This window comes from Bemisia tabaci, chromosome 1, assembly GCF_918797505.1.
Source record: "Bemisia tabaci chromosome 1, PGI_BMITA_v3".
NCBI lineage: Eukaryota > Metazoa > Arthropoda > Insecta > Hemiptera > Aleyrodidae > Bemisia > Bemisia tabaci.
The window spans coordinates 30,253,229-30,281,175 of NC_092793.1; the positions used below are offsets into that span (position 1 = coordinate 30,253,229).

A 27,947-nucleotide genomic window follows, 5' to 3' on the forward strand; every position below is an offset into this window, starting at 1 on the left:
GACGGGGAATATCCCCACTCGCTTGAACTGTTATATCATTAAATGATACTGAGTTTCTTGCCCGGGCTCCAAGCTCCGAGCACTCGGTTCCTGAACGAAAACTGAAAACTTTCTAACGAGATTATTTACAGGCTCTGAACTTCGATCCGTAATTGTGAGTTGGAAAGGAAAAGTTGGTTTTAAATTAATTGTGAATGAACAGGTTGTTAAGTGTCAGAGTGTTGCTGTCACTGCTCATAACGGTGAAATTCGTCTACGAACTCCGTAATGTAAGGCTCGATCTGCCGATCTGTTTGATGAACGTGTAAAAATGGCTTCACGAAGAGCATTTGTCTTGGTCTATTTCTCAGAGCTAAAGTCATGGATCGATAGGTATTATTTTTAACCCGATAATTATTTTTTATTTTATAAAAGTCTACAATTCGTGTTGTCGGCCCTGGTAAAAATTGGCAGTAGAATCTGTGTTCCAAAATACCATAGACCTAAAGCCGGCTGTAAGATTTTCAATAGCCTCTATAGCCGGCTGCACAATTTCTTATAGCCTTTTATGGCCGATGGCGATTGAGCAACAGCCAGGCGATAAAAAGTATGCTAAATGTTACTAATTACGGATGCTAGGACTGTTTTTGGAGTACTGCTCTATTTTTGAGCCGTAGTATCTTGATTTATTTTGCGCGGGAAGCTCCGTACTTTTGAAGGATGCCTGTCATTCCTAATATGTTGGAGCGCCTTCAATTTCGTATGATACTGTGCAATACCTCTGTGTGAAATAGTTGCTTCAAGCGCAGTGGCACGCTGCGGCGCGGCGGGCGGGCAGCCAGCGCGAAAAGCGCCTCAGCGCCTACAAACCTAACAGGGATACTTCACGCATTGCGCCATGCGTGAAGTATCCCTGTTAGGTTTGTAGGCGCTGATGCGCGCTTATCGCTGGCAGCACGCCGCTCCGCTCTGTGTTAGGCTCCAATATAATCTTGCGGAGTCAGCGTTTTTCAACTCATAATTTTGAAATGTTTGCATATCCTGTATGGATTATTCTCATTTTAATTGATGGGAAAAAAATATGTATTAAAGGAAAATATGTGTGTTTTGTGAATATTATGGTGGTTCCGTATCAAACTTAATGATTTCCAAAGCACACGAATTTCTACAATTTCTTATAGCCTATTATAGCCGATGGCGATAAAGTGTAAAGCCCGGCGATAGGAACTATAGCCCGGCTGCATACTTCTTTATCGCTTCGTATAGCCCGGTTACATGATTTGCTCCACTTTCTACAGCCAGCTATATGATTTTCAATTGCCTTCTTTAGCCGGCTATAAGAATTTCTATGATATTATGAAACGCAGCTCCTATTGCCAATTTTTACCAGGGGGTGTTTCATTTTTTCAATTATTTTTTTTTTTTTTATTTTCTTAAAAGAAACGAAAAAAAGGATAGCTTCATTTCTTTGAGATGTAGGATAGTTTTAAGTTTGCAACAGAGGAGCTGGAGATGGAGTCATGGGAGATCTTTTATAGATGTTCTCATTTATAATTTTCCGTCTTAATTTTGCATCATTATTTTACACTATTTTCCTCTTTTAGGGGTCATTTCTTGCCTATCACACCTGCGTATAAGATTTCACATCAAGAAATGCGAAGAAACCCATGAAAAAAAAAAACAAAGTGTAAACTTCTTCCCAATCTTCGCAGGAGTTATAAACTGAACTAGATCAATTCACAAAACTACTCTGCAGCAGTTTAAAATCATGCGAAATTAATAGTTTTCCAGCAATTATTGAAATTTATAGACAAAGCTATAGAGAAAGAAGACATAGGGAGTAGATGTAAAGCGATCCTGTTGGTTGAAATGGGTAACTCCTGTAGACTGAGGGAGAAAATGATGGACTAACTATTGGGTCTCTAGTGGGTTGCCGTTAGTTAGCCTATTACCTATACCTCCTTCGTCCATTGCAATCATCTGCTTCCCCTTATGAGATCCCTCCACAGACATTTTGTCTCCTTTGTCTATAGTTTTGTCTATCAATTTCGATAATCAGCCGGCAAGAGGTTTAAAACATGATGGGAGAAGACAGAGACTCCGGGTAGGATGTGAAGGCTCCAGAGACATCAGTGGCGTGGCGTGCTTTGCGATATATCGATTTTTATGCCATTTAAACCCATGGAAAAGGATCGATGAACAGGGTGTTCACAGCGAACACCTTATTAATCGATTCTTTACCATGGGTTTAAATGACATAACAATCGATATATCGCAGTTCACGCCACGCCACTGAGAGACATACTATGTGACCGATCGTGGCAGTGCTATCTAAATTTTCCGCAAATCTCGGTTAGTGTTTTGCGCTTCTCCAAACGGATTCGTAGAGGGCGGGGGGGGAGGGTATGGGCGAACTTCGATGGCTTAGGGATTTGGATGGAGAGAGAAGAACAATGTACATAAATCAAGAGTGACAGATTTGTGGATTCTCCTTAGCGCGGGAGACGGCTTCGGAACCATTCCAAGAACAGCCGAGAAGCAGTAAGAAGTGTCCCGAAACCTGCAGAAGAACAGTGATACGTGTACCTTGACTCGTGATAAAGAGAAAAAAGGAAACAAGTGCTCACTTTAAAAGCCCCATTCTTTCCATTGCCACACAAACTTGGGATCTGCGGTAATGGACCAAAATGAATGAATTAAATCACTACGTGTATTGGAGCGTTTGTCTTTAAAATTTCACGTAAAAACTAAACATTAGTAACACGGTAGCTTTATTCCAACGACGGAAAAATACCACGAAAAATTTAACTGAACTGACGAAAATCAGGCTGAAAATGTTTAAGTATGTTACTCGTAGGAAATGCCAGTGCCTCTTGAGGCTCCTCCTTTTTTTCGGATTCTGGAAGATAATTTTGAAATATGTCTAGGCAATTTTGAACCGGGACGCCCAGTTTATTCAGGAAACCCTTTCTCAGGCATCTCCATTCGCTCCTCCCTTTTTTCATTAGTATATGTCCTAATTAGGTTTGAGCATCATGCAATGCGAAAATAGCCGAATGAAACCGTGCCAGACCAACATTAAGCTCTGCATTTGCAAAATTAAAATTTAGCCTCCTCTCTCTCGCTCTCGGTTCGTATCTTTTTTTCTCTCCCTCTAAAAATTCGAATCGACGGGCAAATGACCCCTAGAATTCGCTCGTTAGTATGTTATTATTTCAGAAACACAGCCTCAATGGTAGCTTAAAAGCTCTCGTGAAAGTATATATATTTGATGTTCCTTGGGGAATGGGGGTTGGGGGACGTTAAAAGCCTGAGCCAACGCAACGCGAGCCAGCCGTCTGTTTCTTCATTTTTTTTACTGTTTGCTGTACCTTTCCATCCCTTGCTCTTAATTGCGCGTAATCGCCAGTAAAGCGAGGTCCAACTTTAGTTGGACTGAAAAAAAGAAGAGTAGCTGGGTACATATTCAATTTTCTCTGAAAATTAAGGGCTAGCTTCATCATTAGAAGGGATGATAAATTTCATCGTTCACTGGCTTTGCTCGGCGCCACGGTCATCGTTAAAACTACCCGAGAGAACAATTATCCCGGCGAGGATTAAAATAAACCTGAAGGCAAAAAGTATCTGAAAGCACTTTGTTACAATCATTCTTTTCTGATCATTTGCGTAGAGGAGGAAGAAAATGTGATAATTTAATTCTGAAAATCCTTATTTTTGTAAGAGATTAAACATTTTAATTCTTAACATCCACTTAGTGGGAAATAAAGTCTTCGTAACTAAACTAATTATAACCGATTTTTACCGTTTATTTACCTTTTTTATTTTAATTATTACTCTTTTTTTCTTACCCGATGTTTTCGACGAAAATTGAATATTTCAAAGAGTCTTATAACCGTTCAAAAATGCATAGATTATTCATTGACTGTTTTGATGCTGATAGTACATCTGATAGTACTCTGCTGATAGTGACATAAGGCATAAACAGTTAGTTAGACAAATGGTTTGTTCAAGAACGAATGAAGGCCAAAAACTACATTTTTACTCATTTGCACTCATGTTGTAATATTCATCATCGTTCCGGAAGACCGAATAAAGTGTAAGGGACCGTGAAATAGCCAGTTCAAGTGAGTAAAAATTTAGCTTTTGACTATCTAATTATTTAGATTTGTATTCTTACATCTCAAAAAAATCTTTTCTTTTTGATTTTCTTGATTTTTTTGTTCCTATTCCCGCACACAATTTTTCAATCACACAGTTTTCTCTTCGCATTTTGTTTTATGTGTTGGGGTAGAATGAATTGATTATTATTTTTGCATAGCTTTGAATGAGCAAATTCAATAATTCCACTAATGATCAATTTGCTATGCACTGTCAGCTATAAACAACGACGCATTCCACCTTCCCCAAACTTTTATATTCTAGAAATCAAGAAACTTTTTTTTATGATTCACAAGAATAAGAATGCTTAGCAAAACGACACTCAACGAGCATAACTTTCGGCCATCTTGAAAAAATACTAAAGGAAACGCTATACTTGCAATATGCTGCGGATCCTGAAGCAACGTCATCCGTCAATCTGAAACTAAAATGCGGTAGAGTTGAGGGACCCATGAGTAATTCTGTCCTTTTCTTTCAAAACCGTGCGCGCCTGCTGGAGCACAACACCAACAAGTTTTACGTAAAGTTGAACTTCGTTGAGCCGGCTTAAAGTTTAATAAATTTTTGACTTCTTTAGAGGGGGAAGAGAAAGAAAAGAAAAAAAACCCCCTTTAAACTTCATGTCAAACTCTCCAATGCGGTGCCGGGCTCCAACTCAATAATAAAATCCACGCATCGCGCCACAGAGACGTCCGTCACAACGTACGATTGCCCAAGGTACGGATTAAAGGCGCGCTACGCAATTACTCTTATTACGCAAATTCGGTACTTGGCCTATAGCCTAATCTAATTAGTTGGAAACCCAATCGGATGGGTGAGGTTAGGTGAGGTACTCAACTCGCTCGCTGTGAAGTCCGTCCCATCGCGCGCTCTGCTATGTTACCGAAGAGAGCGGCACTGCTGCCGTGCTAAGGAAAAACGCCATATGAACATTTGAGAGTTGCCAGATTTCCTTCGGTAAAATGTTTATTTTTGAGGAAAGTCATGAATATTTTTTCTTGAAATTTTCAGGAACTTTAGGCGAAATTGCAAACAAAATTATCAGAAAAATTGGAAGAAAAATATCCGTGAAGCCAGGAAATTCGTGTTTTATAAATGGAAATTTGGCAACGCCTGGAGGTTCATACGGCGTTCTCCTTTAGCACGGTAGAGTCATAGAGAAAAAAAAAGGAGGTGTTTGCATTTCGGGCATCTTGGAATATTTTGATGACTTGATGACGTAGGTGGGTACAGTGTGAAGGGGACGTCCCTGTACCCAGCTGTACCCACCTAGGTCATCAAGTCATCAAAATATTCCAAGATGCCCGAAATGCAAACACCTCCTTTTTTTTCTCTATGCGGTAGAGTAATGCTTAAATTTTAGAAACAAAGTTTCCTTCAAAATTCGTCTGATCTAATTTTGATGAACTCGCTGATTCAGCTGAAACAGCAAAATGTGTAGGTATTATTTGTAAGAAAAAATGAATCCATCGAGAAAGCAGTAAGCGCGTAAATATTTACTTTGTTCCAGGCAAAACAGCAGGAAGGCATTCGGTATTATTCCACCGGAAAGTGTGCTTTTTGAATAAAATGGTGCATTTTTCCATCACTTCCTACCCTTAAAATTATTTTTTTGAGTGTTTAAAACTCGATGGCGAAAGCATGTATAGAAAACAGCAATCACGACTGTTTTACCTGACATGCAACTGAAAATGGAATTCGTCGATTTTTTAACCACTCAGACGCTCTCTGGGAATCTTTCGGATGATTGGTGGCAACTTTACAAAGGACGGAGCCTTATTTTCCCATACAATTTTCCCCCTAAACCAACAATGTCCATTAGCTCAAAACTTCATTTTTGCACCTGCCGCTCTCTTCGGCGCCATGTCTCACAAAAAACTGCTTTTTCAAAAAAAGTGAAAATTAAGCCTTTAGAAAATCAACTTCGTGGTGCTTTATGGCAGCAGATACGCAGTTTCAAAAAGGAGGTAATAATGACGCATGTCTTAGTGCACTACACAACAAAAATACATCATGGTATATCAGACTTTAGTTGGCATATGGCACCACGCTGCATCTGTGCCGCGTCGGACAGGATTTTTTCCCCTCGGTCTGGATTGTATCATCGAGATCTGTAGCGCACATTGCACCGTGGACTCTTAAGGTTTCGTTTAAGAGCGAGAAAAGTTTAAGAGAGGCTAAAAGGGCATGAAACAACAGCGAGGATCTGGATTGCAAATTTTAGTCGGTCTGGAGGGAAGCAGCGTAAATGAAACAGTGAGGCTCTGAGTGAAGCCACTAATGAAAATGAAATAAATAAGTCGGTGTGCGGTTTTAGGAGTGGTCTAGAATTTTAATCGGAATTATTCTAATTTGAGGATTGAGCGAGCACCACGGCGGAGCCCCTCCCCCCCCCCCTTTCGCCCGCCGGCGTAACCGCTTCAGGGATGAAGAAAATGGAGATACTCCCTGCATATCTCGGTGGTTGCGTTATCGAGTTGAGTGAATATTGCACAATCCATGGTCCTAAATGAAAGAACTTGGTACATTTCGAACTTCGATTGTTTCGAGATTGATATCTCAGCGTCTCGCGTGGAGGTGTGTGCGCTTCTGGTGTACTTACGATCCGGCACAGTATTGCTAATTGCGGTGGATTTGATTCGACCATTTCTGACTACTCGAGTTCTTTATGCAAATAACTTCCTCCCCTTTCTTGATAAAGTCCTCGGTTCATTTCATCCCCGGCGCTTTGAGGAAGAAAGAAGTTCAGAATGAAAAAGCGCCCAGCGGCACCGGTTTGTTACTTTAAGTGTGACCTACCTTTTTGATGGTCGTTAATTAGAGCTGGAAAGCTCAACGCCGAGCTACGAACTAGAGTCATTGCATGCAAGATTAGGAAACGATTCATTTCTTAAAACGAACCTCTTTGTTCCGTTCTCCTGACCATTAAGATAAGTTTAAACGTATGCAGACACACATCAGCACTCAGAATTTACCTGCACTCTTTTGAGTGCAGGTAGTTTCTTTTAACCTGTTAACGGCTAAATCGCAGCGACGAACGATGCGACTTTTTGCGCACCGGAGTGCTCGTGTAGTATATCCTCCAAATTGAAGGCAACTAAGTTGCCTTGTGAAAACGCGATATCGAAAACGGACACCGTGACGAGAGAAAAAATTGTTTGATCAATTTGTTACCGGGAAAACTCCGGAAAAATTGTCAAACAAAATACGACTGCATATCTTCATTTTGCCGAGCTGCTGGTAGTCACCATAAATATAAGCACTTCTAAGTTATTTTGATGCGTGTTTTTGTTTTTATTTTTTCGTCTGAAGGAAGTTGGCTCTCCTCTTTAATTCAAATTGATGCGACGTCAATCGGTAAACTTCTTAAACTTGAATATCGGAGCATTAAAATTATATTCTGGAGTAGCGTCCTCAGCTCGAGGTAAATGCTGTCCGACTTCATTCGAACCTACTGCACTCACTCAACTTTTCTAAAAGTTTCGGTTTTCCTTTCAGTTAAATTCAGTTCGACTGTGTTAACTTTCGCGCTAATGCAATGCGTGGAAGGATACGAATAAGGATGAGAGGAACAATTCAGGGTTCTCGATTCCTTTCAAACTTTTTCCAAGGGAGGAAGCCTCGACGTGTGGTTGACCCATTTATCTGGGCTGGAGTAACTTAATACAACTACTCTTTTCACGCGTGACTTAAATTTTATCTTCTAATCTCTAGATTTTACGGCTGACGAGTTTCCGGATAGGATAGTTCACCTTGCATATAAGCCTTAATTGGTTTTTTCGCCCCAGGCGCTCCCACACCGATGAGGGAAAATTGAGCGGAAAATAGGGCAACTCAAGACAAGAGGAAAAGTCGAATGTGGTAATGGATTGTATTCGATACATCAAACAGGTGAGATTGTATCGATTATATCAATTGGTTCAACATGTAAACATAGCCTCAAAAGTTAACTCAGTAGTAATCTGAAGAAACGCGGGTTTTTTGTGAAAGTTTTTTTTTTATTATTATTCTTATGAGTACAATGTGAAAATGTAAAGTGAAATCGTTACGAATTTTCTTATTTTCAGCTTTTCCAACTTACATCCTAAAATTTTTGTTCGAGGTTCAGATGATGAAATTACGAAAGAATTTCAGACCCTCTTGATTCGCCATTAGTGATTCTTAAACCATTTGCCATAAAATTATAAAACACTTCTTTTCGCTCCAGCAAAAATTTACAACAGAGCCATTGGACTACATTTGGACGTATTTATGCTATAAGGAACTATGTTCATAGGAATTGCTTAAAACATAGTTCCTTTTAGCATAAATAAGTCCATTTGCGATTAGGAGCTACAGTTTCCGGCTCATTGTCAGATCAAAAACAACGCACGTCCCATTAGATTCCCTATACACGTAAGAGCTTTTACGGATGAGCCGAAACTTGGAGTTCCTAATTTACAAAATTTACTCCATCGTCAAACAGGCTTAGTAGAGTACCTATATTGAGAGAGTATGGCCACTGGGCCACATGGAGAGGCTTAGGACCCAAAAATGGCGGTGCTTTGTTTTGGTTTTTGTAGATGGGAGGGGTGTCATTGCCAACTTTTGACGGTTTTCACCAACCGCACTTGCTGCCAACCTTACTACATCTAAGATAATTTTTCTCAAAAATTGCAGACGATTAGCCTTAAAAATATGTAAAGAAGTCGCGATAGTGCATTTGGGCAAAACTCGTTACGATAAGCAAAGAAAACTACATTTTGAGTCATTTTGCATCACATGAATTTATGGCGTCCGCCATTTTTGGGTCCTAAGGGCTCCATTCAGCCTAAGATGGCTGAGCCAAACAGAGGTGGTAACACCAGTGGCCATACTCTCTCAATATAGGTACTCTAAGGCTTAGTACATTATTTTGGGCCATTGAAATCAGGAACAATCCAAACAGTTAGGGAATAAAGTTGAGTTCATTCTCCAGCATGGCTAAACTTTCGGTTCTGCGTCACGACCGAACCCGCGAATGAGACGATTATCCGGCCGGTCAGGAAAAGGGCTAGGGAGCGCAAAACAAATTCATCAAATACTCCTCCCTGCCCCATTTACAAGCGCTTCAATCTCGAGTCTAGGGAGCCCATCCCCCATCCCTCGTGCGCGCATCGCGAACGGATTAATCATAATTTAACGGTTTATACCAGAAACAGCGTAAGTGCCGCGCAGATACGCTGGCCTCCGGGGCACTTACGCGCTTCTCCGCATAAGCCGCTCAATCATCGATATCATTATCGACAACACTCGCCGGAATTACACGATGTTTATTTTTCTCGGAATGCGCATAATAGGATTGCTAATAGCGTCCGTTTGATTGCGGCGGGGAGAGGGCGGGAGGTTGGAACTCGGGGATGCGAGGGAAACGGCACGGGTTCAGATCTCAGCTGCGAATCTCCGCTATCATTTCATGCAGGGTGGAAACTCAAAACTTTTACCCCTGCGTGTAAACGAAGCGTATCGGTTTACACCCCTTCCTCGCTCTGTCGGGGGTTTTCGGGTGAAAATATATCATCCGAGCGATAATACAGCTCAAGCTACCGGCACGATTCGAGCCGGGAGACTATTGAGCTCTGATATATTTAAATTCTTGAGCAGAAACGTCAGGGCGGAGGGTGTGAGCAATACTGATAAAGTTAAGACGAGCGAGGGAGCTTTTTCAAATTCCTCCTTCGTTCCCCTGTACGATAGGGGGAACCTATGGAAGAGAGGAACATCTCAATCCACTGACAAACAAAAAGAGGGAAAAATCATCGAGTGCTCCCGTAGTATAGAGGCAGAGACATGTCTGCTTCATGCCAATAGAATCTCAATGGCGCTTTCGTACCCTGGAAAATACTTAATTCAACGTAGTTAAGACGGCGTACTATTGAGCAACACTGTCATGTATTGCCAACCTCTTCTGATTATTTTTACGAAAGCACTGTTGCAATTTTTGTGGATAGATTATATCCTAGGAAATCATTGTATGCATATTTAAAGAATTTAATGAAAGTCAGTGCTTAAAGTTCATTTTTAAAACATATTTCTAATAAAAACTTGAATACACAGTCAAAGTAATAAATAAAGTTTAAAAAAAAAATCGCAAAATATTGGAAAATACTGAATCAATTCTCCGGGAAGAATTTTTGAGCTCATAATATCTATAAACGTGTTATAAATACTGACAAAATACTCTATATGAAGACCTTTCCGACCAAACAGCTTAACCGCGTATAAGCTGTTTGCTCGGAAATTCGCAATCAAGATAACTCATACCCTGAATAAGGTACTCCTCGAATCTTATGTCAAAAGCTGCAAAAGATCGGCAGATATGATTTTTTTTGGTGCCCAAAAGTTGACCTCTCAGTGTATTTCCGAGAAAATAGCTTATACACATCTCATGCCTTTGCTCGGAAATTCTGTTTACAGTGCATCATGATAAGGTCTAAAATAAACAGTGTACGTTCTTCCGTCCTTTCTAATCCACAGAAATCATTTTTAAGGGAGGGGGGTGGTGAAACACCCATAGATGAACTACTTGGAGTAACCCCCCATTTTACTGGGTTCCTTTCCGTTTATCTAATAGCTCTGGAGCCAGGAAAGTCCAAATTGGGAGCCAGAGGAGCTATCTTCCTCTGTTATCGTTGAAACATACATTTGCATCAATTCATATCGCATTAGTTTAATTTTTCTCCTTAGGAACATCCTATTTTTGAGCATACGGCTTATAACGTAACTTCGAAGATTAAAAATTGCAGACCAGAAATAACATTTTATACTTCTGTTCAGTATGGATTTCAATCCACAGGGATATATTTGATAGAAAAAAACCGTTTTCGGCTTAGTTCCGACGGCCTACCGGGGCCCGAGTATGATCGAAAACATTACATACGATTTTCTGACACCTGTTTTTTTCGCAATAAGCTGTTTGATCGGAAAGGATAATCTATGCAGAATATGCAATCATTTCAAAATCATGAGTTGAAAAACGCTGACTCCGCGAGTTTAAACATTAGAGCTTAGCACAGAGCGGAGCGGCGTGCCGTCGGTGCGACATGTGCACTGGCGCCTACAAACCTAACAGGGATACTTCACGCATTGCGCAATGCGTGAAGTATCCCTGTTAGGTTTGTAGGCGCCATTCAAGCATTGCGCAATGCGTGAAGTATCCCTGTTAGGTTTGTAGGCGCCAGTGCACATGTCGCACCGACGGCACGCCGCTCCGCTCTGTGCTAAGCTCTAATGTTTAAACTCGCGGAGTCAGCGTTTTTCAACTCATGATTTTGAAATGTTTGCATATTCTTCATTGATTATCCCCATTGAAATTTATGAAAAAAATATATATATATTACAAGAAAATATAATGCGTCTTTTGTAAATATGAAGGTGGTCCCGTGTCCAATTTAATGATTTCCGAAGCACTTTGATTTTTTCATTTATATTTTGTGCTTTTACTGTGCTGCGGCGTGGTGTGCGAGCAACCCACAGCTCAAAATTGGACTATTTGACTCTAGAAGATCGATGTACAAATGGGTTAAAACTAAAGGTTGGGTGCTTCTTGGTTTGTTAAAATGAAGTAAGATTTTCATTAAAAAAGGGTATATATGAGGTTATATCGAAAATTTTAAGGAAAGGTCCGCATCATGTACGTATAAAGGTTCGTTAAATTGCTTCAATGGATTCATTATATATTTAGTATTAAATCAGGATCTACAGTGGGCATAATGTTAAGTGAATTGATTCAAGATTTTTTTTTTTCCTTCGAAAAGAACAGATATTCTTAGTTCGGGCTCAATGTCTGTAACCTAGACCCCGATTAAATAAATGAGTTCCATGAAAATGTAAGTATTAATATTTAATAGGTTGAGTTCTCCTCCAATTCACACGAACACTTGTATACAGAAATTCACTTTTCCTACTTTTGACCTATGCCTCCATATCTTTCCGTGATGCAATACCAAAACCTTACTTCCATTCCTCTCTGCGTTTCATCAGTTTGTCAAAAAATTGTTCACCAAAACCAATTCGTACATTTTCTCATTTATTACTGACTATCAAAATTAGATTATGCATTAGCGTAGATACCCTATTGAATTTAAAAAACCTGTAACTGCACAGAGATTCTCCACCTTGTGACAAATCTTTCGATAAGAGGAGAAAGAGGAGAGTAGTAGCTGTAGAATCTCAACTAAAGTCAATGTCAATCTTGAAGAGAGAAAAAATTAATCATTTCTTGACAAGCATACTTATAGCTCACGTGTGTGCATTATGTCCTGTGTAATCAGTACGAGGAAATGTAATTTAATTTCGTCCTCTAAAGAAAATTCACTCCCATTTGAATACAAAACCACAATTCTACAAATAATATTGAATTAATTTGGACTTTGCATACTTAAATATTTTCTCTAATTTATATTTAAATGACGTGGCTTGTGAAATTGCTATAAACCATTTTGAACGTGGCATATCTCACGAATTAAAATGTGTTTATAAGAGGTAATTTGAGGTACTCATTGACTAAGTTGGAAAGTTTTCGATTGTAGTATCTGGTAAAAAAAACTTAAAATGAATGTTCAAACGTAAGAGTGTTCACTAGCGTTTCAAAAGTTTTAACGCCCTGAAAATAGGTAGGTACGCTGGCCAATATTTCTCTAAATGCATTGGTGCGTAATTGATAAATCTTCTTCTCTAAATTATACCGAATTTCATGAAAACCAAAAGTACATTCAAAATTTCCGTACCGTATAGGTAAAGTTAATTAAGTGTACGTTGCCGTTTAAATATTAATGTATGAACTAACAACGAAGGATGATTAAAATTCTATAGTTGGTTGGATTCATATGTATATTTCATCATTGATTCAATTGTAGGAGAATTCATATTTTTAATTGATATTTTTTTAATTTATTTGGCTCAAAGGCGTCCGAGACCAACACGATACTGGGAAAGAAAATAAAGATCATCGCAGAACTTTAAATTTGAACAGTAGATAAAATAGATCATTAAAATTTGCAATTCAAGCATTTAAAGGCCAGTGTGTATAAATAAACCAATGAGTAGATACCAATTTAAATACCTTAATAAAACTTGAATAGATAGTAGATGGATACATGTATTGAATTTATTCGATAATGTTATCCATTTATTCATCATGTCACCCGACCAAGTGTTACAAAACCAAAACCAAAACCTTGAATTTATTCAGTTCAAAAGCGAGAAAAATAGGATGAGTCTCTCAAAGACAAAAACGATAAGGACGTTCGAATGTTCATCCGAAAATGCGAGGAGCTAGTTAAATATTGATACTGAGAAAATAAGTAAATTATTGATAGCAGACAGAATCATGTTGCACTGTGAGCAATTTAAATATTCGAAGCAAAATGTAAGAGAGAATTTTATCATGTATATCATAATTTTTATGGATAAAAAAATAACTGTGCCGCGAAAATGAACAAAATTCAACTTTGCCTCGGTAAACGACGAAAGTTTCGCGCTGGAGAGGAGGAAAAAAGCCGGGAGGGGTCCAAAGCGAAAAGTAGTGTAAACAGAGCGAGGGAAACTTAATGATATGACCGCAAATGAACTTACCGCTATAGCGTAAACAGAAGTGAGAGCGGAGAAAAGAAAGCACATATACAAAGAACGCGTCTCCATGGTGAAATCCAGTCGTACTGAATGATAAACACAGCCTCTCGCGACCGCGTAACCCCTGCTTCGGGAAAGCCCCGCGAGGGGCGCCACCAGCCCCCGTGCTCTGGTGCCCCGAACAAAGGAAGCTGGAACGGGGGGGCTTCATAAGCTCTTTCCTCAATAACGACACCGCACACGAACTGCGCTTTCTAATTTCGAATTCTATCGACGCATTCCGACCCCTCATGACGCATGGCGAGAACATCCATTTTTCCCGCGCCTCCTCGAGTCATTGAATCTATTTTGTGGAACTTGCGCCGCCATCCCGTTCAAAATCCGCCTATTTTCATACTTCCATTGCCTCTTTGGAAAAATACCAATTTTTCTGTGGACTTTACGTTTTGTCCGTGGAAATTGCTGACGAAAAATTAACGAAAACATTTGCGGATCCAGCAAATTGGCAACGTTGTTTTCCCCCATTTAAACCCATGGAAATGTGTCTATCGCAGGCAATTGGCAATCGCTGGCAATTCACAAGCCAGTGGTGAATACGTATAGAAAATCATAAATTTCAATATGAAAGAACAAGATTAGAGTGCTGATTATGTTTCCTAAGTGTGAATAGACATGTTTCGATCCTTAAAAACATGGCAGAAATATGCACACTCAGGAGAGCGTGCAGTGACATTAGTTGGGTTGAGGTCGGACAGGCAACTAAACTAAATAGTGAGGAAGCGTAGAGTATCACAAAAAATGAAGGCGATTCAAGCCGAGCTCATACTTTTGAAGACTATAACCCTAAAAAATTGCATTCTGCCGATGCGCATTATTACGATTTATTGAAACAACGTGTGAACCACTTAACTTGCAAATTGCCAGCGATTGCTAATTGCCTGCGACATATCGATTCTTGTAGGGGCCAGTTGCTCTGATAATAGTCGATTATTTAATACAGGTTTTAATGAAGGAAATCCGGTGTTGCCAAATTGTTGCATTCGCCATTGAACGAAAATCGTATCGGGGCGGAAAAGAATTAAGGGGCCTGCGCATAAGTGTAGTTGTTGAAAAAAAACTGAGACATTCATTATTTTAAGTAAAACTAGTCTGAATGCAAAACCTGTGAAATAGTTGCTCCCAACTTCCAATTATTAAACATCAAAAAGTCAGTTGGAACTTTCTTTCGGTCATAAGGATCCATGTAAATTCGGAACTTCAAACACACGTATTTCTCGGAATGGTAAAAACAACACTCAAGCGTCTTGTCCTCCAAGCCTCTCAATTCAAACGATAACGCATGAAATAACAACTGCACTGCATTTTCAATTTGTAAGGTATACGTAAACTTACCTCGCGCACATTAAAATTTATCTATTTAAATAATTTTTCGAGCCCCAAGCAAAACGAAATTCCTCCAAGATTGGCCAACTGGTCAGCCGACCTGACTCTAAAGCTGTAGGAGGGGGAGGGCGGCAGCTACATTTGACATGATAATCGCAACTTTAGGCCGCGAAAAGAAGATTTCATATTTCTAATTTTAGACATTATTTGGCTTGGAGCCCCCTGTATCCTCCGTTAAACTTTAATCATCCGTGGTTGCAAAAAGCTTCTTCTAAATTACTCGCAAACTCTAAGTATATTTTCATCTAGATCTGACTTTGTTTTCGGCTTTTAAACCTAAATAGAGGAATAAATGTTGATAGGAAGTACCATGGACTACCGCTGTATTGTTTTTGAGCCAGGGCCCAGTAAACTCTAAAATTGACCATAAAAACTCCTTCGTTGGTGATTCTTCGAAAACGAACTCTTAGAAGGAGAGGAAAATCCATATCGAATATCGGAATGAGAAAATGGAGAGAGGAGGAGGTGTTGTTACGATGACTCATTTTTAAATGAAATGTTACTTTCTTCTTTTGATTCATCTTTTAAAATTGTCTTTGGTGAATATTTGGATTTATTTCTATCCTTAAAATTCTCCATATAAAATAATATATCTCATATATACCCTTTTTAATGAAAATCTTACTTCATTTTAATAAACCAAGAAGCACCCAATCTTTAGTTTTAACCCATTTGTACATCGATCTTCTAGAGTCAAATACGTCCAATTTTGAGCTTTTGGTTGCTCGCACACCACGCCGCAGCACATTACAAGCACAAAATATAAAATAAAAAATTAAAGTGCTTTAGAAATCATTAAATTTGAAACCACCTTCATATTTACAAAAGACGCATTGTATTTTCTTGTAGTACATATTTTTTTCTCCCCATCAATTTCAATGGGGATAATCTATGCATATCATGGAAACATTTCAAAATCATGAGTTGAAAAACTCTAACTCCGCGAGTTTAAATATTAGAGCTTAGCACAGAGCGGAGCGGCGTGCCGTCAGTGCGATATGTGCACTGGCGCCTACAAACCTAACAGGGATACTTCACGCATTGCGCAATGCGTGAAGTATCCCTGTCAGGTTTGTAGGCGCCGATGCGCGTGCCACGCTGGTCGCCTTCGCCCGCCGCGCCGCAGCATGCCACGGCACATCAAGCAACTATTTCACAACAGAGGTGTTGCACTGTATCATACGAAATTGAAGGCGCTCCAACGTATTAGGAATGACAAGCATACTTTAAGAGTACGAAGCTTTCCTCGCAAAATACGTCAAGATACTGCGGCACCAAAAGAGAGCGGTAAACCAAAAACTCGCGAAGTCCGAGCATCCGTAGAAAAAAATGACTCGATTCAGGCAGAAACAGCCTTGAGTATGCCGTCAAAAAGATTTTATTTTGAATCAAGAATAAAATAGCTGAGTGAAAGCGGATTTCTGCTTGATGTAAGTGACTATTTTTTCAATTTTTTTTTTCCAACACAATGAGACAAACAGAACCTCAAGGCCTTGATACACACGGCGATTAATCGCCGCGATTGAAAAACGGAAGCCAATGGAGAGCCTTGATTTCGATCCATTGACGTCGATATATCGAAATCAAGGCTCTCCATTGGCTTCCGTCTTTTAATCGCGGCGATTAATCGCCGTGTGTATCTAGGCCTTTAGATTCGGCAGAAAAGTTAAAAAGGAGGCCTGAACATGTCTCTCCTATCCTCAGCTGTATTGACACTCGATGCTTGTTTCCAAAGCTCTTATGCACCAGCCCCACACAACCTGCGGGGCAAATGTTTTCAGGAAGCCTTGGGTCAATTTGACCCGGTTTAGGCATTGAAGGGTTAAGAGCACTTTCTTCCATTATTCGCAACTTAATTTTCGTGAGAGACAAATTGAAACGACCGAGATCGGTGACTATCAACTTCCGTTGTTCATATCTTCGATCGTATTCAATAACTTTTTCAGCTCATAATTTTCACTGTAAAATTTTAATATTGATCCTATGAAAGTTGGGTAGAATTTATTGCCTCCATCTGACAACCTAACCGCTTACAAGAAAGCATTGCCGTTGGTTGTTTGCTCAAGAGCGAGCCGAGGATGTGAGTCAATATTCTGCTTCCACATTCCTATTCAGAAATTAGGGGCAGATCGTGTTCAAAATTTATTTCATGAGAGGTTCATGCTGCGTCCTTATACTTTCCTGCCTTGTAGCTCTCTCAACCGCACCCAGTCTTGGCCCCATTCTCTCAACTCACGGCAATAATTCACTACCATAATTCTTTTCTTTGCCTGCATCTTCTGCTCGTCTCTCCACTTCCTTAAGTATAGTAAGTTTGATTTCAGAGATGATTACACTGCTTGCTGCGCATCGTTAGTCAGTTGATTATCAACCCCCGACAAAAACATAAAAAATACCTGGTCAGGTTAGGTGAAGTTCGGTTAGAGGGAGGGCAGAAAAAGAGGAGGTAAGAGGAAGCAGAAAAAAGGGAGCTAGGCCCATACAAGCCAGGCCATACAGCCCTATCGCCGGGCTTTACACTTTATCGCCTGGCTGTTGCTTTTTCGCCATCGGCTAAAAAAGGCTATAAGAAATTGTGTAGAAATTCGTGTGCTTTGTAAATCCTTAAGTTTGTACGGAATCACCTTAATATTTACAAAAGGCCACAAAAGGCACATTATATTTTCCTTTACTACATATTTTTTTTCATCAATTAAAATGAGAATAATCCATACAGAGTGTGCAAACAATTCAAAGTCGTGAGTTGAAAAACGCTGACTCCACGAGATTAAATATTAGAGCCTAACACAAAGCGGAGCGGCGGCGCACTGGCGCCTACAAACCTAACAGGGATACTTCACGCATTGAGCAATGCATGAAGTATCCCTGTTAGGTTTGTAGGCGCCAGTGCGCGTTTCGCGCTGGCTGCCGTGCCATGCCGCAGCGCACCACGGCGCTTGAAACAACTATTTCACACCAGAGGTATTGCAGAGTATCATACGAAATTGTAGACGCTCCAACATACAGGGTGAGCGAAAAGTCCCCGACCCCCCCTCTAACTTTTGAACGAATTAAGCTAGGGTAATGAAACTTTGGGAATGTTCCTATCTCAAAGGGGACCATCTTTTGGGGGGGTCAAAATTTTGGTCCCCCCCTCAGGGGGGGACGAGGGCCCCCCAACTTTTTTTTTTCAAATGGCAACCCCTATCTTGTGATACCTCATTCGAAAGAACATAAAAAACTAAGAATTTTGGCGCAAACCGCAGATCAATATCTTAATTTTTGACCGAGTTATGATAGGTCAAAGGTCAAATTTGACCTATTTTCAAAAAATCATAACTCCGGTTCAAATTATCGTAAAGAAAAAAATAAAACGGGAAAATTTACCAAATTGTGTCCGCTTTTAAGTAAAAATTGCAAAAATCACTTCGATTTAATTTTAAGGGGGGACTCGGACCCCCAAATACGTCAGTTCAAAGGTCATTCAATTTTCCCGCGAAATAAGCCAATTTCCCCTGGATTTGCCTCCACATTATCTCAGTTAGGTCAAAATCAGTTCAACATTACGTTGGCAAGTCCCCAAATTTCGGAAAAAGTTAAAAAAAAATGATATTCAAACGGTTAAATTTAATCACCTTAAATTTCGTTTTTTTAACTTTTTCCGAAATTTGGGGACGTGCCAACGTAATGTTGAACTGATTTTGACCTAACTGAGATAATGTGGAGGCAAATCCAGGGGAAATTGGCTTATTTCGCGGGAAAATTGAATGACCTTTGAACTGACGTATTTGGGGGTCCGAGTCCCCCCTCAAAATTAAATCGAAGTGATTTTTGCAATTTTTACTTAACAGCGGACACAATTTGGTAAATTTTCCCGTTTTATTTTTTTCTTTACGATAATTTGAACCGGAGTTATGATCTTTTGAAAATAGGTCAAATTTGACCTTTGACCTATCATAACTCGGTCAAAAATTAAGATATTGATCTGCGGTTTGCGCCAAAATTCTTAATTTTTTATGCTCTTTCGAATGAGATATCACAAGATAGGGGTTGCCATTTGAAAAAAAAAAGTTGGGGGGCCCTCGTCCCCCCCTGAGGGGGGGACCAAAATTTTGACCCCCCCAAAAGATGGTCCCCTTTGAGATAGGAACATTCCCAAAGTTTCATTTCCCTAACTCAATTCGTTCAAAAGTTAGAGGGGGGGTCGGGGACTTTTCGCTCACCCTGTATTAGGAATGGCAGGCATCCTTCAAAAATACGGAGCTTTGCTCGCAAAATTAATCAAGATACTACGGCCCATAAAGAGAGCGGTAGTCCAAAAACTCACTAAGTCCTAGCATCCGTAATTAGTAACGTTTAGCATACACTTTATCGCCAGGCTGTTGCTTAATCGCCATCGGCTATAAAAGGCTATAAGAAATTGTGTTGCCGGCTGTAGAAGCTATTGGAAATCTTACAGCCGGCTGTAGGTCTATGGTATTTTGGAACACAGATTCTACTGCCAATTTTTACCAGGGCAGTCGATAAGACTAATTTTAAAGTTAACATTAAAATTGTATCTTGTTTCATTTTTAGTGCCGTTTTTCGCTGATAAGTTTTGAAAAGAGGGCACATCCGCCACTTTTAAACAAACAGATTGACCAGATCAAACTACCTAGTTAATCAGTTTTTTCAAGTTCTGTAAGTTCTAACGATGACTCTTTAAAATTGAAATTATTGCTCGGTAGTACAATATGTTTTATAATAATTATTTTTTTATGCAAATATCATAACAGGATGTATTAATATCGATGGTTCAAATGCAAAATCACATATCGACGGTGAAACTACCAAACCACGTATCTCGGTTTGCGACGTCGCAGACTTCCTGTCATACTTTATTTTTTAAATGAAAAACTACTTAACATCCAGTCTTGAAAATTTCTGTGATTTTTCCTCTTTGAGCGGAGAAAATTCCGTGAAAATTTCAAGGAATGATATTGATTTGGTCTACTTCAAAAAAATAAAATGTGAACGTAGATTTTTAAACACCGCAAACGAGATACGTGGTTTGGTAGTTCCACCGTCGATATCTCCATTACGGTGTTTCAAAATTTCTGCTCCTATTTTAGTTTTTCGTAGGGCAGCATGTGTTGGATCGTTTTTGCTTACCTATATCTTGAGCCATATTTAAACCATGCTTTTTTTTTAAATCAACATCAGTTCAAGTTAAAAGAGTTCTAGCTGCGAGCACAAGAGCCCCAACATAACGCATAATTATTTAAAATATCATTTGACAAGGCTGAGACACTGACAGCTTGGGAGCAGTCGAGTGGGCACTTACCTTGCTTTGGATGTGAATGGGTACAGAGAGTTAGCAGTGCGCTCAGCATCAAACCCTCGTGGTTCACTGATCTTTTTCCCGATTCATACTATGTTTGATTAGATATCAGATATCAGTCAAATGTTTAGCACTTTTCCTAGGTATGAGAAAGTCTCATACTTTACCTTCACCACTCACCCCTAGGTCCTTTAGGTAGGTCGGTAAGTATACAAGTTATACCTTCGGCATTTCACCTATTTTATAAAGCAAATAAAAATCCAATGACCGTCATGTAGATATTCACATCTTTCGTATTTTTTTTTTTTCACCGCCAGAATTTCTGATCAGTTACGTTTCCGTGAGTTATGGCCTTGCCGCGTAATCATGAGTGGCGGTAACCATGAAAGAAATAGACGGTAACCACATCCGGGCAAGTAACCTATCCTCCAACAACTGGCAACACAGCACAGCCCGGTCGAGGCAACGACACCTTAGCTACACGTAATTATATTACACAAATAACTGGCACTAAAAAGGAAAAACACTGAATTAAATGACTTTAGAAACTTAACGTAAGTTTAGTTCAACTCTGTGCCGACAGAGCCCGCGGCGACCACCAAAGCTTAACCTAACCTCCAAATTCATGAGTAAATAGTGAAAACAGGACAGGAAGAATCATGTTAAAAAATCGTTAAAATAAGCTGTCATGTTTTCGATCCTAAATTTTACCCCATAATCTCAATTTTTTTTTCAAATCACTGTTCATTTCTTCCAAAATCTTCTTCTTTTCGTAAATAATTTTCATGGTAAGCCATCATATCCTTTTTGATTAACAAGGTTCATGTTTTGAAAGCTGTTGCTCAACTGAGAGTGAGTGTCTCCCATCGGGCGATTTTCTTGGATCCAGTGATAATAATTTCCTCTACCAACCACTTTACCCTGCTTTACCCACATCGGAGCAGTGATTGTCATGAAAGAGTTAGGATTATTGTCAACATGAACATCCCTGTGTTCATCTTTAAAGCAGTTTCCGGACTCCCCATGACGCACTGGTAATTTCAGTCGTTTCACAAGGTACTTAAATTATTTATATCTACCTGTCAAGAAATCAATAAATCTCTTCAAGAAATCACAGTTCTATGACATGTTTAGAGAAAGTGGTTTTTCAATACATTTTTTTCTTGAATGTCCAACTCCAACACTTTTAGGTGCAAAGCTAGCCTTGAACTTGCGGCAGATAGAACTGGGAAAAGAAAACAATAGACAAATGTCACATCCGAAAATTGCACCATTCAACAGATATTTACATGCTATTCAATGGGCCAACTGATGATTGATTTATGCAGACTGATGTGACTTGGGTCTATTCTTTTCTTTCCCCAGTTCTAAGTTAGCAGTTTTTTACGTTTGACTGTAACGTTAGTAGTAGACTGGTTTACGTTTCTACACAAGGTATTGGCATTGCGTGCAGTCAATCCTCCATGGCAGTTAATCTTCAACTGATCAGCTCAGCATCTTTGCAGTTGTGATCCCAAAAGTATCAAGTAAATTGCCATACAATTTATCAGTAGACGGCAGGTAATCTCACAGCATTGGCCCTTCGTCCCTTTTCCTAAACTCATCTCTGACCCAAAGTGCTAAGCATTAGACCATCATCACAGTCAGTGAAGAAAGACAATGCCTCAACAAGAGCTCAAAAGCCATTCGACAGTGAAACTGCAAAATTGCGTATCATGGTTGCGGTGTTCCGAAATCTCCGCTACTATTTTATTTATTTGTAGAAGACAAAATGAGTCGTGGCCTTGAAGTTTTCAGAGAAAATTCATTGGAAAGAGAAGAAAAATCACTGAAATTTTAAAAAAAATGATGCTCTGTAGTTTACCATGTAGAAAATAAAGTGTGACAGGAAGTCTGTAATACCGCCAACCGAGATAAGCATTTATGCAGTTTCACTATCGAATTGTCAACTTTTCAACAATCTCAATAACAAATCAGCATTGAGGTCAGTCATCTGTATTGTTACATTGCATTCAATTTTTCCTCTTTTATCTGTCTGAGTTTTTTGCATCTTTGAGTATGTATAACTTAGTCAATCCAGATTAGATTCAATATCACAAGAAAAATCAGTCACCAATAGGAATAATAAAGAATCCTAGTGAAATAAGTCAACGCACTTTTGGAGTTAAGCAGATGATCTACTCTTGATTCTTGTATTTACTTCCAGTGCTGCAGAGAAGACAGCTGGTCTTATGATGCATTCAAATTATGTTTATTACTCGGTGTAGACTCTAGCACCTGAACTGCAGGAATCTGAATTAGTCCCATTGGTGGATCAAGAAAATTGGCAACATAGTCTTTTATATATTTGAACTTATGGAAATGTATCGATTCTTGGAGGGGTCAGGTGCTCTGACAAGAATAGATTATTTAGCATAGCTTCAAATGGAGGAAATCTGGCGTCGCCAAATTGCTGGATCTGCCTCTAATCAGTCCATAAAAGTTTCAATGTTGGAATGTTCTCAAGTAAAAAGGATATTTTTTGAAACCAAAAGTCAATATTAGCTATTGTAATCGTCTATATTTTTGTTTGGCTCAGGTGACACCTTTAGAAAATGCTCACTGAAAAGGAGGCTCTGTACGTAACAGAGTTTTTGACTGCACTTCCTGAACACAGTGTGCAATCAGTTGCACATACCGTATCGGGAGGTATGTTAGACCCTGAAAACAAAGGAGGTATGTATCAGTTCATTTTATAATTTTTACAACATAACAGCTACTGTAAACCCTTTGTTTTACTTCGGAGATGCTGAAAACAAACATTTAAAACTTTCGCACGACTAAATTAATAATTATGAAGTCGAAACACTAGATTTAAAAATTAAGCTGTACCTGCAAATGGTTGAAGATGTTGTGGTAAATATAAAACTTCTCTGAACCAAGTGGGAATTACTGAGAAAAACTGCCCATGGAAGCAGGAAACTTAGAAAAGCGTATAACAAAGTAAGCAGATTGCACACTAAGGAGTAGATCTCAGATGTTGCTGGAAGCCCATTGTGATTTTCATATGTTTTTTTTTATAGTTAATCTATTCACTTGTTTGAATTTAAGGATTTGGACAGCTTCCATGTACCTTAAAATACTTAGGGCACTGAAGAGCAGAAGAAAGTGTCAATTTCACAGGGAAAATTTATTAAACTGACTTTAGGAAGAGAACTTGAGAAGGGGGATGGGAATGTAAGAACGTATTGGAAGGAATCAGGAAAGGGGCTGACAAGCTCAAATATTATTGGGTGGAAGTGGAAACTAGTTTCCTCAAGCCTGAGAAATGAAGGTATAGAGGGAGTTTTTTTTTTACCCATTTTTACCAGTAAATGCAGCTGCTCTCTATTTAACCTTACTTTTTCTTTACAAAATCGTTTAGTAGCTCTTTCTTGACCAAAGCTAAAAACTGTAGGTTCAATCTTTCACAAGAAATTTTTAAAATTGGGTGTTTCATTCGATCAGGGTAAGTACGCGCAGTTTATGGTCAACAAGTTTTTTCCAATTAATACTGACTATTGAGTTCATGTGTCTTTTTCTTAATCAATGGAGGGATCAGGATTAATATCATTCGATAATAATGAAATCATAGTTGTCATTGATGTTTTCTTTCACTATTTTCACCACTCTCAAATTAATAAATTCTTGACATAGCAGTGCAAAATGACACATGAAAGTGCAAAGTGACGAATAAAAGTGCAAAGTGTCTCTCAGAGATTGAGTTGTAGAGTATCCAGGAAGCAAATTTCCTATTCTTATTAAATTACTTATATTTAATTTATACTTCTTTTCTAATTTCTGTGTATGTTGCCCTTAAAAATTTTGTAGCTATCAAATTTTCATTAGTGCATTGCTCTGAAGTGGAAAAATTTTATTCTCAATGTTTTTCTGAATATATTTTTCAGCTGCCATCAAAATAATAATCCAGCACTCGGAGAATCCTGAGAAAATATTGAGTAGGAAACTTATCTCAAAGCAGTATTTATTCAGCTATCTTCACTGGAGAAATGTCTCTGTCTCCCAATCCTTAAATAAAAATGCGTTGGTTCAGAAAATTCTCACTCTATGGCAGGACACTCCGTACCAGAGCAGAGCTCCAATGCCTGAAAATTATCAAGCTTCGTATACTCAAAATGGATCTTCTCAAGCCCTCTCTGTAAGTTGCTATCTACCGCAATTAAATGAGTTTTCATCAATATGATCGTTATTTTTTCAGATTTTTCTTGCATGTACTATTTATATTCAAAATGATCTAAAAAATGATGGACAAGCACTGAGGTCCTGGAATTCTTTGATTTGTTTTAGAATTCAGAAAAAAGAGCGCACATATTGCAGGGTCTACGAAAACTATTTAAATTAATTAACATTCGTTAAAGTTGGAATTTGTACTAACTGGTATCTTCATAAGAGACTTCTTGACACTAATAAAAGTAGAATAGATGTTTTGTCCATTTAATTATCTGTATTTTTGGTCACTGGTTCCCTGTTGCTTACTTCAAAATGGGCAAAATCAAATAAGAGAAAGGAACCAAGTACCACTTGGTTTCGTGGAGGATCGAATGAAGTCAGAAGACATATTCACAAAAAGAAACGAAGCCCACTTGATTTCTCTCCGTGAATTCGATTTTGAATAAAGCAGGGGTTTAGTTCGTGGCCCAGCAGAGTGCCTATGTGCAGTGTTCTTGTTGACGGAAAACTTACTTTAGAAAAAAAACAGATTCTATTATAATTTTGCTGGCGCAATTTCTGTTAGTAGTGAATGAAAAGATTTTAACATGTAAATACCATTTAAACAATGAACAGCAACTTAAGTTGATATTTTATTACCTAACCTCGAATTGTAGTTTTGACGGTAGCATATCGGCAAAGTTACCCGAGGGCGACTCAAGTACTTGATTCTTTTCTGTGAATTCGAAAGAGCCCGAAGCAAAAAAATCAACATCTCAAATTGAAATTTCGAACTGAGCACGATTTTTCCCAATCAAGCACTTTTGCCGGGAAATGAAGCATATCTTGGCCCATTCAAATCAACCAATAACTCAGATCGCCTAATAATGTGGCTTGGTTCCATTCTGCTGAATGCAGTCCAATTATTTAAGGATAGCATAAGCATGCCATGCTAAAGATTAGTAGGGCCCAACTTAGCAATTCTTGTGAAGGATGATAGCAATCGTGGTCTTCTTACTTTTCCAGGGACAAAACGATCAGCAAGGAAGTGTCTCTTATACAGCGTTGGGAAGCATGAATTCAGATAATCGGTACCATCAAAATGCAGAAGTTACAGGATTGTACCATAACCAGTCTTGTGGCAACAATGCAGTCGTCTCAAATTCCTTCAGCAATAGTTCTTCAGGGGTAGATTATAACTTAGTTTTAAGAAATGAAAACACGGTTAGTAACACGATCAACCAAAATTCAGTTGGTAACACCTCTCATCCAGCAAACCAGTTCAGTGTTGAAGAGCTAGCTCTCAAGTTTTCTGAGTGGTTTTATGGGCTAGTCAATAAAACTGAGTATATCTCCAGTAATCCGTCTGAATCAGACCTAGGACCGCAGCATTTTTGGCAAGATGCTTCAATCCAGATAAGTTTGCACAGTGAATGTGAAGTTTCTTCTCATACAGCAATGAGTGGCGTAGAGGTTTCAGAATTAATTTTAAATATCAAAACGCAACATAACCTTTTTTTCAACCCAAATTTAAGTCACGATGGGGTGAGAGGTAAATCTGAACGACATGGAATGGCTGTTATTGTTGCTTGTGGTACTCTTCACAGGGGAGTTGGACAATTTGTAGGCGTTTTTGAACAAATGTTCTATCTTTTAAGGGATCCTTTATGTTCGAATAATTGGAAAATCAAACATTCACAGTTAATACTGAGATCAAGAAATATGAATGCTTTAGAACCCCCTCCCACCTTAAATGATTCCGAGCTAGCGCACAGTTTACAAATGAAAGCTCTAACTTGATTTTATGTCATAAAAACATTAATAAAAGAAGTAAGTCTTCTCATAAGTACATTTTTTCTCTATCATCTGGTGTCCTTGAGAGGCCTCAAAGCTGTATACCAAAAATGAAGCTCTGCAATATGTAGCAGATATGAAATCTGTGAGTTTTAATCACCTTGATAGTTAATGCCTATCAAAATCCAAGTGCACTCTTTGAAAGAGCAGGATTTCTGACTTTCGGGAATGTCAGAAAAAGGCAGGGAATTCATACAAAATGTTAGGGAATTTTGCAAACAGCGTTCAGCAGAGGTTAGCACAATTAAAAGGACTAATATGTAAGTGGAAGTTTTGTTCAAGGGTCAGGGAAAATCAAGGAGCGGTACAGTCAGAGAAAGTGCTACCTGATAACTCATTCTTAACATAGGAGAGGTAGCATGAATGGCTGCCTGCCCTGGAGCGATCACAGCTCCATAATTTTTTGCCCATTGAAGGACTATCTTTGCGAGTACTGCATCATGAGTCGCCTGTATCCCCTGTTGTAAGAGTAGCATCAGCCTAAAGCTGAAGACTCGTGGGTTTATTGGGGGAAGGCAATAAATCCGCAAGCGCAACCCATTTTATACTGGGCCTACAAAAGAACAAAAAAATCTTTCAAGTATGTTTCCTATAGATCTAATTTGTTAATTTTTCAGTAGATACCTCCTTTGTCCCTTTCTTTCATGATAAACTGTAAGGTGTGGTCCTTTATGAAAACATTCTTAATCTCGATGTGACAACTAATAAATTAATAGTTTTGGACTTGCACTATTTTAAGTATCATGTATTCAAGAGTAAGAGAAACGAGAGCTCCGATAACACTCCAAAAAGGGGCTGGACCTTTTCTGAAGGCCCAGAGGAGGTGTCCTTTTTTTATTTCGTTCCTCTACCTTGTTTTATGTTTTTCCTCACATCAGCTTCAATCTTGTCCCTCCATGTTGTGATCTTTTTCTTTCTTTCTTTTTTCTGGGGTTCAAATCGTTACTTTTCTCATTAAGCGCCACTGAGAGAGTTTTACAATACATCGTATCCACTGGTATGTAATCCCTCTCGCAGCTTATCCCAGCTCTTTGTAATCCCCAACTTCTCTTATCTTGTTCACCCTTTTTATTCCAGGAACCCATTTGGGCGTTTTTATATGAATAACTTGTCATTTATTGCATGAACAATACTTTTATTCTAAAAGTTTTAGTAAGAAGTATTTCTTTGTTTGAATCAACTACTCAAATTTGTTTTGGTAAATTAAACGAAGTTTCAAAGTTAAAATGATAGATTTATTACCTGTCTTGAAATTTCCTGAATAATAGAATTTTAAGATAATAATCTTATTTTATTGGAATTTTGTGAAGTGAGTGAAAAGCGTTTATCTTCATCAGAAGTTTTGAAATTTTCTCTGATTTTTCTGCACAACTCCATGATTTTGAGATTGGGACAGATATCAATTGAGAATGTTGATTTGTATTTCCTTCTAAAA

At 38.8% G+C, this 27,947-nt stretch overlaps 2 protein-coding genes across 6 annotated transcripts in view; one reads left to right on the forward strand and one right to left on the reverse strand.

Annotated features, from left to right (window-relative positions):
- Positions 1-13,876, reverse strand: part of LOC109041161 (uncharacterized) — a 174,036-nt gene extending 160,160 nt beyond the window's left edge. The window contains exon 1 of one of the 2 annotated variants that reach the window (XM_019057382.2): positions 13,732-13,876. In XM_019057382.2, coding sequence (XP_018912927.2) covers positions 13,732-13,797 — 66 coding nt within the window. In that variant the 5' untranslated portion in view covers positions 13,798-13,876. The remainder of the gene's footprint in view (positions 1-13,731) is intronic. The other variant, XM_019057383.2, reaches the window with a different exon arrangement.
- Positions 3,983-27,739, forward strand: LOC109041162 (uncharacterized protein C3orf38 homolog). Of its 4 annotated transcripts, XM_019057385.2 has the most exons (6): positions 3,986-4,103; positions 20,788-20,953; positions 21,290-21,526; positions 23,049-23,185; positions 24,397-24,647; positions 25,685-27,739. In XM_019057385.2, the coding sequence occupies exons 4-6, from the start codon at positions 23,065-23,067 to the stop codon at positions 26,456-26,458; spliced, it is 1,146 nt and encodes a 381-aa protein (XP_018912930.2). In that variant the 5' UTR covers positions 3,986-4,103; positions 20,788-20,953; positions 21,290-21,526; positions 23,049-23,064; the 3' UTR covers positions 26,459-27,739. The 4 variants fall into 4 exon arrangements, with proteins under 4 accessions (XP_018912932.2, XP_018912930.2, XP_018912934.2 ...); XM_019057387.2 differs by lacking the exon at positions 20,788-20,953 and having other exon boundaries at positions 3,983-4,103; XM_019057389.2 differs by lacking the exons at positions 3,986-4,103; positions 20,788-20,953 and having other exon boundaries at positions 21,093-21,504.
- Positions 27,740-27,947: the final 208 nt, after the last annotated feature.